This window comes from Coffea eugenioides, chromosome 5 (assembly GCF_003713205.1).
Source record: "Coffea eugenioides isolate CCC68of chromosome 5, Ceug_1.0, whole genome shotgun sequence".
Taxonomy (NCBI): domain Eukaryota; kingdom Viridiplantae; phylum Streptophyta; class Magnoliopsida; order Gentianales; family Rubiaceae; genus Coffea; species Coffea eugenioides.
Window position 1 is genome coordinate 18,232,824 of NC_040039.1, and position 12,126 is coordinate 18,244,949.

Consider the following 12,126-nt stretch of genomic DNA (forward strand, 5'->3'; position numbering starts at 1 on the left):
GAGAGTTACACTGTTTAGGAATGGTTGACGTGACAATAGTTCCTGCTCCAAGTTCTTACAATTCTCACGTGAATTTATGTCATAAATATATTTTTTAATTATTTTTTTATATTTTTAATTATCATTTTACGTTATCTACATCACCTCACCAAATACTACAATGTCAAAATAAGTAATTTTTGCTAACTATTGAGGGTCCGAGTAGGCAGACACTCTTTTTTTTTTTTTTTTTTTTCAATTAACACTTATCTATTCCACACCTAATCCTATTCTGAAAGGAAAGGCTCGACTGGACCTACTGAAAAATCAACCGATAGTGAACCAGACACTCCCGTTGCTACTTGGGTTGACATTTAGTATTCTTGTGTGAACTCGTACGTTATACCAAACATTTCAGACTCACTATTTTACTTACCTAAGCCACTCTTCCCCTGCTCCACAATCTACACCCACGCGCCCCCCACCCACACCGGTCTCCCTCGTCTCTCTCCTCTCCGTTGATCTATAAATAGTTCAAAAGCTCAACTACCACACTTCAACCTCCATACACTGCTTCCTCTGCCAACATTTTCTCTTTTACTCCGCCCAAATTCACAGGTTCCATTTCTCTGCACCATACTGCTTCTTCATTTTGATTTCTTTGTTTCTCTGTCTGCAGATCAGTTTTCGTTTCTTTGTCTGCTAATGGGGTTTGAATTCTTGAAATTTAGTAATAAAGAGTTGATTAGATCCAATTGTCGTCCAATATCACTTCCTTTTGTTTTATGTTTTTATACATGTTTGTTGTTTAGCAAATTTGCGGAATCAATTTCTCACGTTGGATCAGAGGTCCAAAGATGGTTTGATTAGATTCTGTGTGACGTGGTTTTTTCTTTCCTTTCGCTGCGAAAGATTGCGAACTAATGAGTAATGTTTTGTTTGAATTTAAATTGATCAGGTTGTATTTGGTTGCAATATAAGCTTGTAGCATGGCCCCGGCAGCATCAGAGAACTCAATAAAGCCTACTGGTATACTTATTTCTTTAGTGAATATATCTTGAGACTATAATTTCCTGTTGCAATCTTTCATCTTGACTGGAGGGTTTGTAGGAATTCTTGTTTATATAACTGTAAAAAGGTTTATTTGTTTTAAGCCTGGGTGGAAAGGAGGAAAATTATTTTTCCGAGTGTTCTAAATTTTGTATTTGACATTGGAAATGGGAATTTTCTGAATTCTATGTATATTTCGATATAGTAGTCATTTTATAGGAAAAAACCAGCTGTATTGAGTTCCTTTGGATTTCATTAGTTCTACTTAATCTGGGGAGTGGGGTAAATCCTTTGCTCCATGGATCCCCGGGTCATAGGAGTTAATCTTTTTGTTACTAAAGTCATTTCGTAAGTTCCAATATTTGCTTTTGCGCTAAACCTTGGCATTTTAAAATTTTGATAGATGTATGCATCGTTGGCGTAGCCCGTACCCCAATGGGTGGTTTTCTTGGCTCACTTTCATCAATACCAGCAACAAAGCTTGGATCTATAGCTATTGAGCGTAAGATTTTAGTTATTTCATTTTTTACGGTGCAGTTATATATTTTTTGGCTTCAAAGTTGTGCTTGTAATCATAATAATTCTCTTTATTTGGGTCCAAACTTTAGGTGCTCTTAAAGGAGCTAATGTTGACCCTTCACTTGTACAAGAAGTTTACTTCGGAAATGTGCTCAGTGCAAATTTGGGTCAGGCTCCTGCCAGGCAAGCAGCATTAGGTGCAGGAATACCCAATACAGTGATTTGTACGACGATTAACAAAGTTTGTGCCTCTGGAATGAAAGGTGTGCAATCCACATAGTCAACCATGGTTAATTTCCCTTATAAAGCCCTCTTTCTTGACCATTAAAAGTCACAGTTGGCATGTATATGATTTTAACCTTTTTTCCTCATTGCAGCAACTATGCTTGCTGCACAGAGTATTCAGTTGGGTATTAACGATGTTGTCGTAGCTGGTGGCATGGAAAGCATGTCCAATGTCCCCAAGTACTTGGGAGAAGCAAGGTGAGCATTCATCACTACAGCAATACTCACCATTTTATCCTGTTTTGAGTGGAGCTTGGCTACCTATTTTTTTTTTTTTTTTAATTATGATTAGTGACTAATGGTCTGGCTACCATTCTGAAAATCCATGACATGGTGGTGTTCAAATTCCTTTGACTCATAATTAAGACCTTTCTTTTATGAAGAAATAATATTGTAATTATCCTGTGAAAAACAAAATTGATATCCTTTGGTATAATTCTGCCCCTACGATATTGCTGCCTTAAGGAAGGAAGTATCAACCTCATATGCTGCTGTAGCTATTAGTGTTGCTCTTGCTGTATTTCCTTTTCGTTTCCTTTTTTTTTTTTAATTAAAATTGGGTAATTGGGTTTGAGTATGAGGGCAAAACATGGAGGTTGGTAAATTTTGACCATCTTACATTTGCTTTTATCTGATAACAGGGATTTTTATGAGTATTTTGTCATGCATTTGACATATAAGGACACTTCGGGAGTATTGAAAATCATGTGTTTTTGTCGACTTTGATCTGTTAATATTAATGCTAACAAAGATGCTAAAGACATTAACCTTACACATATATTTCTTCCCTGTTTTTCTTAGCCTCTTAGAAAGATAACTTAAGTTTGCGACCCTAAACTTCTTAAGCAGCATTTGTAATACCATACTACTTAGATTAGCCGTTAATAGTTTTCTGTGGGTTGGTATTTGAACTTCTTATCCTCTTCTATTTATATCATGCTAAAATGACCCATTATCTTGATAATTTTGCTGGACACTTTAGATCTGTTCCAGGAGTGATAGTAGTAGTTTTAATCTTGGCAGATGATAAGCCCACAAGCTGTTTCTACAAATTGATGATATCAGAACATGTATTGATTGTTGACCTATTTGCAGGAAGGGGTCTCGACTTGGACATGACACGCTTGTTGATGGAATGATGAAAGATGGACTGTGGGATGTATACAATGATTATGGCATGGGAGTTTGTGCTGAATTATGTGCTGAAAATCATAGCATAACTAGAGAGGAGCAGGTTTATTTCTATTGATGATATGGATACACAATGGTGTACATGTTCTGTTTACTTTATGAAAAGCATTATAAGCAGTTGATGTACAAAAGCATGGATATGTTACCTCTTTCTATCTATCATTTTGTTCCCTTTCAGTATCTTGTCCTTCCCACCCTTTCTAGGTAGTGTTGTATCTTATAATACATTTGTTCAGGATGATTACGCAGTTCAAAGCTTTGAGCGTGGCATTGCTGCCCAAACTAGTGGTGCCTTCTCATGGGAGATTGCGCCAGTAAGATCTTTGAACTTCTATTACTTGCTTTTTATGGCCCTTCTTGCTGAAGGGAATAAACCTGTAACCCGGTATGGCAGGTCGAAGTGTCTGGTGGAAGAGGAAGGCCTTCAACTGTTGTTGATAAAGATGAAGGTCTAGGAAAGGTGACTATATTGTCTTCCATTTCAAATGCATGCATAGGGTTTACAGATAAAGCTTCCCTGTTCATGAATGTTTCTTTCCTGAAGTTGCTTCTTAGTGACCAATTCATCCATGTGGTCTAAAACAAGAAAACCATGAAAATGACGAAACAGATATAATGAGTATTTAAACTATGGGCGCTGTCAGTTTGCAAAAATGAATGATTTTTTCTTTCATCCATATTAAGTTGCTGTCGGTAGCATAGTCTGGGGACAGAAAAGATAATAGCACATATTACAAGAGGAAGGATAATTATGGGGATCAAGGATGTAAATGATGTAGTCAGTTAACAGAAATTTAACAAATATTGTTTGGTGTATTAATATACATATGGTGATGCATAAAAATACTTCTTACCTGCATAATTGCTTTTAGGATACTAATATGTCACCAATTACTCTCTCCTGCCAGTTTGATGCTGCAAAGTTGAGGAAGCTCCGTCCAAGTTTCAAGGAAACTGGTGGTAGTGTTACAGCTGGCAATGCTTCCAGCATAAGGTTTGTTATTGGTTTGCCCCCCTTTTGTCGTACTTCATGTTATTTACAGTAATCATGCTTGGTGCAATCTAAGATTGTCTGGTGATTTAGTATAACTCAATCTGTAGGATCTCACTGATTGTAAAAGTAGTAATCTCCCCTGCTACTGGCTAAAGATATATTGGATTGACTGGTAAATGTATTAGTTTTTACTGAGAGAAGTAGAGAATCAGGTCTCTTGGTTTCACATGTGTTAAGCTAGAAATGCTTGACGTACCAGAATTGTTTATTGGAAATATTGTTCAGGATATTTACGTTTCTTGTTGATGGTATAACAACTTGAAAATCATCTTTAAGTCTTTTAGCAACTTGTGCTTTTCTCTTTCAGTGATGGTGCAGCTGCTTTAGTCTTAGTCAGCGGAAAGAAGGCTGTTGAGCTTGGGCTACAAGTGATTGCAAAAATCAAAGGATATGCTGATGCAGCTCAGGTACAGCATAAACTTATGTGTTAGAATCTATCCAATTTCAGGAGATAAATGAGCCTTTACTTACAATATGTTTTGCTATTGAAAGTATTAAAATTATCCAGATCACTTTCAGCATGTTTCTCTCACTTTGCGTGTCATATTATTTTTGGTATTTGAAGTGCAATAGCAGGTTTTATCATGAATTCCTACCCTCTCTCTCTCTCTCTCTCTCTCTCAGTTCCGTCTCTGCATAACATCATGTCATTTAAGGTGCTTGAAAAAGTTTTTTTTTTATAATCTAATGGATTGCACTTTTACAGGCACCAGATTTATTTACAACTGCACCTGCACTTGCAATCCCAAAAGCTATTTCAAATGCTGGCTTAGATGCTTCTAAGATTGATTACTATGAGATTAATGAAGCCTTTGCGGTATGCTTGTTACGTTTTTTCAATTTCTAAGCATCTAATTTATCAATAAATGCCAATGATAAGCTTGTTATTTGGTATGCAGGTTGTGGCTCTTGCAAATCAAAAGCTTCTTGGGCTTAATCCTGTAAGTTTTTGGGCTTTCATGCCTGTGGCTTTCATTTTTCTGTTCTGATGTCACTGCAATGATGCTTGCATATTTGTTGGGTGTTTCCATTATGAAGCTTTTTCCTTATGTAATATACTTGTCAAGTGAATGGAATGTGAATTTCAACTGTCAGAACAAGATGCACATGCTGTTTTCATACATGTGTATGTTTTTGTACTAACATGTTTTACAATTTTGCTGTTTTTTTTTTTTTTTCTGGTTTCACTTCTGTATACTGCATTTATCATCATAATCTTCAACTTCAAAATGGTCAAATCACTAAAGTACTTAAGAAGACGCTTTTTAAGTCACAAAATCCTAATTTAAGTTTTTTAGAATGTTATCATGAAGTTATAGGATGAGCTTCCTAACTCATTGAGAAAGCACCAAATATGGGAAGTGCTATCATTCGTTTTCTTGGTTATGTGTCCCTTCTTTTCCATCTCTGATCTTTAGTTTTCCCTTGTTGGCCTTAGCTTGAGATGGTTAGTGATATTTTCATATTGAAAACATACAAGGATTCTGTTAAACTTAGATAGATCAGCGATATTTTCACAAAATGCTTGAGACATGTGGGATGCGTTGCTTCTGTTTCTGATAACCTTTAGGTGATATGTTGACCATCAAATCCTATTGGCAATAAGATTGTCCATATGTGGTTATTTATATTGCTCTTTTTTTTTTCTTTTTAAATTGGGCAGGAAAAAGTCAATGTACATGGTGGAGCCGTATCATTGGGGCATCCTCTAGGATGCAGTGGAGCTCGTATCTTGGTCACACTCTTGGGGGTATGTCACCATAAACAGTGGCTTGTTAGTTTCTAATGGAACTTGATTAAATTTCGAAGCATGGGGCTCAAAAACGTTCGATTCATAAAAGAAATAGTTGAGTGATTCAATCATCCTTGGTCCTTGAACTGGCAGAAAAGTGGTTGGTTTACATTATGTGTCAAGTGGGAGGCAGTTTTTACATTGAAACCTATGTGTTTTAGATTTGATGATACTATGTGACTTTAGCCATCTAACTAAACGAGAATATTTTTCTAGTTTGAGAATCTCATTTGAGTTCTGATGGTTACAGGTTCTGAAGCAGAAAAATGGTAAATATGGAGTTGGAGGTGTTTGCAATGGGGGAGGAGGTGCTTCAGCCCTCGTTTTAGAGCTTGTCTAATCTGCTGCATGATTGCCAAGTCAGGAGAATTGTGATCAGTGAGAATGTGTAAATCTTTTATTCAAATCTATCTCTATCTCTCTCTCTCTCTCTCTTTTCCCCTTTTGTGTGTGTTTTTGGATTGAGATATGCTATCATACATAGGTTCAAATGTTATGATATCCAAATTCGCAGATAAAATCAATTAACTCAAGGTCTTTTGACATCTTCGAGTAGAAGTTTTTGAAGGGCCGGTAAAGCATGTAACATCAAAATTTTCCCCCCTCTTTGCAGGGTCACTGGTACAAAGAAGGACGTTACTGGCAAGCAGAGTCTCATCACAATCACTTGATTTTCTTCTTGTTACAAATTTTTTATGTTCTCCACAAATAATAGAATTAACATGAATGTAGTGAGGAATGTATCTTGTGTCTTCATTGCCTTCTCCTTGATTGTACCGTTTCCGTAGTGTTAACCGATCTAGATGAGATGTTTTCTTATCTGAGGTGAATTAAAGGCAAGAAGAAATAGCTAATCTTTGGCATGTATTAGATATCAGCCTTATTCACCATTTTCATCCCTGAACTTTTATATTAAAATCAATTTCATCCTTTATGATTTATTTTTTTGACCAATGTGGTCGTTCAAGTTTAATTTGTTGTTCAATCAAAACCCTTTTGCAGCGGCACCACCCATTTCAACCTTACCGATTAGGGGTGGACACAAGTCGGGTACCCGCTCCGAACGGCAAATAGCTGACCCGACTCTAATATGTCGGATCACTATTTTTTTGACCCTAATCCGCTCCGCTTGTCATCCTCGGATACCCGAAAAATAGGGGCAGGTACCCTATGACCCGCCCCTATAATCGATAATGTGAGGATTCGAATTTTTCTTATTTTTATTTTAGTTTACTGGTCTAATTAATTATTTACTCACCCGTTTTCTTCGAATATTTTATTCCAACATTTTTAGATCCAAATACATGAAATTATGGCTTACATGTATTTTTAAAATGACTTGTTACAAAATTTAATTTTGAAAGCTCGTTAAGTGAGAATAGTGGATGCGCGTTTGGAGACAACAATAATTGAATCGAGAATACAATAAACTTGAAAAAATTGGAGACTTGCACATTAGTCTTGAAATAGGTATTTTTATGTTTAAGTGCTCAATTATTAGTCAGTGATTCTATCGTTATTAGAATTTCTTGAAAATTTCGCTTTATCGCGCAAAAATCGGAAGTACACGTTTTTACGTGCGCAATTAATGAAGGGGCTTAAAACCTTTATTTTGGGACTATTAAGAGTGAATAATAATAATATGATTGGAAGTGCATTGGAGGTTTAGTGCACTAGTGAAATAAATCCGAAAGAAATCGAGTACGAAACGCGCGTGTGCGCGCGGAAAAAAGAGTTGACCTTTAAATCAATGAGAGCTACATATTTTAGTTTCTCATGGGAGCATCACACTAGATTAAAATCCTCCACATGCTTACCTCAATTGGCGCCTCTTTTGCACCCATTTCAGCTGCAACAACAAGGGAAAAGAACCAAACTTGCTCATCAAATTTCTTCTCCAAATCTTCATCAATCCTTCACCATTTCACCTCAAATTTTAACCACACTTAGCTAACTACTTGGCGACCACATCAAGCTAAGAAAGGAGGCTGCTCTAACGGTTTTACTTTGGCTAAGGAGGACCAAAAATTTCTGCTTAGTTCATCAAGAGAGGTAATAGACGATCAACCTTGAAATTCTTGGTTTATGGAAGTAGTATTGCACTTATAAGTTTGTATTTCCATGTGGGTACCTTTATTTATATTAAATTTTGGTGTGTGGGCTCTATGAACTCCCATTATGGTTGGAAGGACTGATTTGATGAGTTTTGATGTTTTTAATGTTGGTTTAGTGCTTAAATTAGTGGAAATAAGTTGTATTGGTGAAAGGAAACTCAAAGGAGGTGATGAGCAAAAATATTCCGAAACTGCCCCTGTCATTTTCGTGTGCTTCTGAGCACTTTTCAGTGGTTCAATTGACTTGTTTATGATGTATATATGTTGTATAGGTTGTGTAGAAAGTTTCCACCAAAAATTACGTGATTTGGTTGGCCAAAGGTTGAAATTTCGAAAGCTCGTCAAAACTAGAAATTTATTCCAGGATTACCCAGGCAGTGTTTTTGTTTCGGCCATAACTTTTTGTTCCGATGTCAAAATCGATTGCTGTTTGTGGCACTAGAAAATAAACATTCCTAGCTTTCTAACGGTATAAAATACGTGTCCTGATTCCACCCGAGTAAACCGTACCACTCATTTGAACATGACTGTCCTGTTTCGCTAGTTCACTGGAAGCTCTGTTTTGAGCAGCAAATTAATGCTCAAATATGAGCTAGTTGTGAACAGATTTTGATAATGATTTCTTCTGAGAAATTGTAGCTTTATGAATCTAGTTTTCAACGCCATCAACCATGGTCAATTCCAAGTTGAATTGAGTGAGTTGTGGCCATATTTCAAAATTGATGCAGTGAGTAAAAACCCTCCTTTTGACTAGTAAATGCCTAAATCTTGATTGGGACTTGTTGTTTTGAAATTCTTGGTGTAAATCACCTACCAAATATATTTTGGATGTTTCCTAGACAATGTCTACATAAATGAACCAGATTTAAGATGATTTCATTGGCTAAATGTTTGAAAACGGAAAACGGAAGCTTGAAGATAGATTTGCCTTCGGATTCCCTTGAACTTTGGTAGTTTAGTTAATTACCTTCCCTTGTGAATTTTTAAGTGAAATTTGGTAGAGGAGTAGTCCTCATATGGAAGTTGAAATGTATCAATTTGGTGTCATTCTAAAACTGTTTTGACGTACGAACAAGTCACCAAAGTTTTACTTCCAAATCTGAAAAATTGCCTAACAATTTCGATTTTTGATCAACTCTGAGCTGCTATATCTTGGCGCTCAAAACTCCAATCCTTGTTCCGCTTGTTTAGTTTTAAACTTTGATTGCAACTCTAATTGAGTTTCAAATTTGAGAGGCTATTTCACATTGTGTGAATTTTGCCGAATTTCCAAACTTTGCCGAAATCAACCCAAATCTGTCTTGGCATTCCAGAACAGTAACTTTAAGCCGAATTTTGAATGTCTTCCATTTGGAATCATGGAAACGTGTCTTCTAGGAACTTTTAGTACTTTAGAAGTATTTTCCAACGGTACCAAGTTTTAAAATTTTGGACCTACGGAGTGCAAGATATGATTTTTCAAAATTTGATATACAAAGCTGAAATTTGCCAATTTCTTAGAAAATGAAATTTTGGAAACTTGACTTCTTTTCTCGATATCGACTGAACGTTTTGAACTCGATTTCATGGAAATACTAGTCTCTCTCTTCGAACTTTAAAACTTCACTCTTGAACCTCAAGTTAAGGGAATTGAAGCTCTCTTTTAGGATTTTGATTTAGTCTAGATGAGTGTACATCCCTTCTTGGTAAATGCATGATTGTGAGTGAAGTTGATTATTGTTTGTTCAGGCACTCAAGAGGAACTCGGAGCGGATGCCTAAATACTTGTTTGAGCACTTACTCACTTATTTTGACTAGGTGAGTGTTCCATATAGGAGTACGTAATTTGAATAAGTCTATGACATGCTTATTCCATGATCATTAAATGTTAAATGCTACATGTTAAATATTTACCACACTCATGCATATTTAAGTAAGGTATACTTGAATTACTCGACATGAAATGCTTGAAGTGCATATTTACATGACTACTTGAATTACTCGACATGAAATGTTTGAAGTGTTTAAATGATTAATTATGCTATGGCTGCATAAGTCGGTTAGAGTGAACCTCCTCGACTCTTAAGTGGTAAAGTGAGAAACGGCCAATGGCGGCCTATTAAAATGACTAATGTCTACCAATTAACCGTGATTACTACCGTTAACCGTCAACCGTTAACCGTTTACTGTAATTACTTACCGTTTTTCTATCTACTTGATTAATTGATTACCGTAAATTACATATTCACATGAAATTATCAAATATTGCTTACGTGTTTATGTGTTAATTGTTGCTAGTAATTGCTCATATGAAATTGTCCACCATTTTAAGGCGAGTGTGTATTTTATCTCACTCGACCTACCAAAAGAATAAATTTTTACCGTTTGCCAAGTTATTTGATTACTTGTGCTTGTTGTAAGCTCTAAGCTGAAATCGGGCCCTGCCCTTGGTTACTGACCTATTCGAGTCAGGATTGGGCTCGGTTGGGTAGGTTGGAACCCTGATCCACCATTTCGGTATACTCGAGTACTACCACTGGATGGATAAGGTGATGGCCGAACAAACCGACGGGATCCGAAAGTTATAAGGTGCAGACGACCGACATTGTTCCACTGGAACACCATATCCTTCAATGTGTGTTTATTTTGCATAGAGATAACTATTTCATGCAAATGTGCCAACGTGGAAATCTTGACTCATACCTGTGACATGCTCAAATTACTCGTACCATGACAATTGTCTCATGTTAATGTGTCATACCTGTGATATGGTCAAAGTACTCGGATAATGATAATTGTCTCATGTTCATGAGCCAACGTGCAACCCCGAACCATACATGTGGTATGCTCAATTATTAGATTTATTAGAACTGCTAGAGTGTCTTGGAACCTCATTGGGCTATGTAGATCATCCCACGTTTTTGTTCTCTTTAACAGGGTTCGAGACCAAGAGTGCTCGTGAATAGTACTTGATAGTTTTCTTTTGAAAATTTTAAAGTTGTATTATAGTGGATGGTTATAGTATATTTTTCTTTGGGTTGTACTTAAGCTTGAGAGCTAAATAATTGTAAGTGTGAAATATTTTTGAGTACTTTAATTATGTATTGAAGTTATTCGCAGTATTTTCGAGCTTTTGAATTGTGGATTTTAGTGAGTCCTGGCGAGAGTTGGGCAGGCGTCCCGCGGATACCCTTTGGCTCGTCTTAGGGAGAAGTGGGGGCGTCACAGTTGGTATCAGAGCTTAGGTTTCAGATTTTTGTAGTGTGTCTTAGGCTTAAAAGTTTAGGATACCAGACTGTGGGATTGGTTTGAAAGTTAAGTGAACGCTTGTAGGGATGAAAATTAGAGCCGTTTCGCGTAGTCTGTGAGCGGGGAAAGCTTGGACCAAGTGGTGTTATGGTCCTTATTATGTGAATGAGTAAAGGCTTAAGTACACTTTTAGAGTATAAGTTGTAAATCATGAATGTGATAGGTATAAATCCCTTTGTTTTGATATTTGGAAAAAATATTTGGTATGTATGATGGGTAGGAATCTCAAATGTGATGATTTACTCTTGGGAACTGGTCAGCTCGAGATGTGAATTATCTTATTTCGGATTCTTGTACCCGAGTGCTCAAGCGTTGAGGACAATGCTAAGGACTTGAGATCTCCATCTGCGGGGAATAAGAATGAATCGATATTTCACGTGAATTGTTACAAGAAACCGATAATCGTTTGGTTAAGATGGCACAGTAATTAAGAGCGAGATGTGAAGAAAATCGTGGCCTAGAAGATCCGTGTGTTGGGGTTAAAGTTAAACATGTTAAGGAATGGGGATCATTTAGTTTCAATTAATCTAGTGAAGCACTACTTGTGATCTTTCGTAGTGGGACGATGGGAGTAGAACTTAAGACTTTGTGCCTTAGAGATGGATGCACTTCTGATAATCACTTGTTCATTTTTGTTTATTGACTTTGACTTGGTATGTACTTTACTTGGCTTGTTTGTGACCTCTTGATTCGTATTATGACTTTTGATATATGTAAAGAATCATGCTTCTAATTCTAAATGTATTTGTAACTTGTATATGCTTTAAATTCTTTTATGCCTAATTATTCCTTTTCTTACGCCTATAGACTTATATTAAGTATGGCTCGGCAAGGGCAATGAATGGGTTGTGGTG

The 12,126-nt window shown here is 36.5% G+C and overlaps 1 protein-coding gene across 4 annotated transcripts; it reads left to right on the top strand.

Annotated features, from left to right (window-relative positions):
- The first annotated feature begins 426 nt into the window (after window positions 1-426).
- LOC113770252 (acetyl-CoA acetyltransferase, cytosolic 1) lies at window positions 427-6,824 on the top strand. Of its 4 annotated transcripts, none has more exons than XM_027314664.1 (16): window positions 427-597; window positions 792-839; window positions 938-1,008; window positions 1,433-1,531; window positions 1,638-1,811; window positions 1,926-2,031; window positions 2,929-3,067; window positions 3,261-3,338; window positions 3,419-3,484; window positions 3,933-4,018; window positions 4,386-4,485; window positions 4,785-4,895; window positions 4,978-5,019; window positions 5,742-5,828; window positions 6,121-6,258; window positions 6,484-6,824. In XM_027314664.1, exons 3-15 carry the CDS (start codon window positions 969-971, stop codon window positions 6,208-6,210), a joined length of 1,218 nt encoding a protein of 405 aa, XP_027170465.1. In that variant the 5' UTR covers window positions 427-597; window positions 792-839; window positions 938-968; the 3' UTR covers window positions 6,211-6,258; window positions 6,484-6,824. The 4 variants fall into 4 exon arrangements, with proteins under 4 accessions (XP_027170465.1, XP_027170466.1, XP_027170464.1 ...); XM_027314665.1 differs by having other exon boundaries at window positions 792-828; XM_027314663.1 differs by lacking the exon at window positions 792-839.
- The last annotated feature ends 5,302 nt before the right edge of the window (window positions 6,825-12,126 follow it).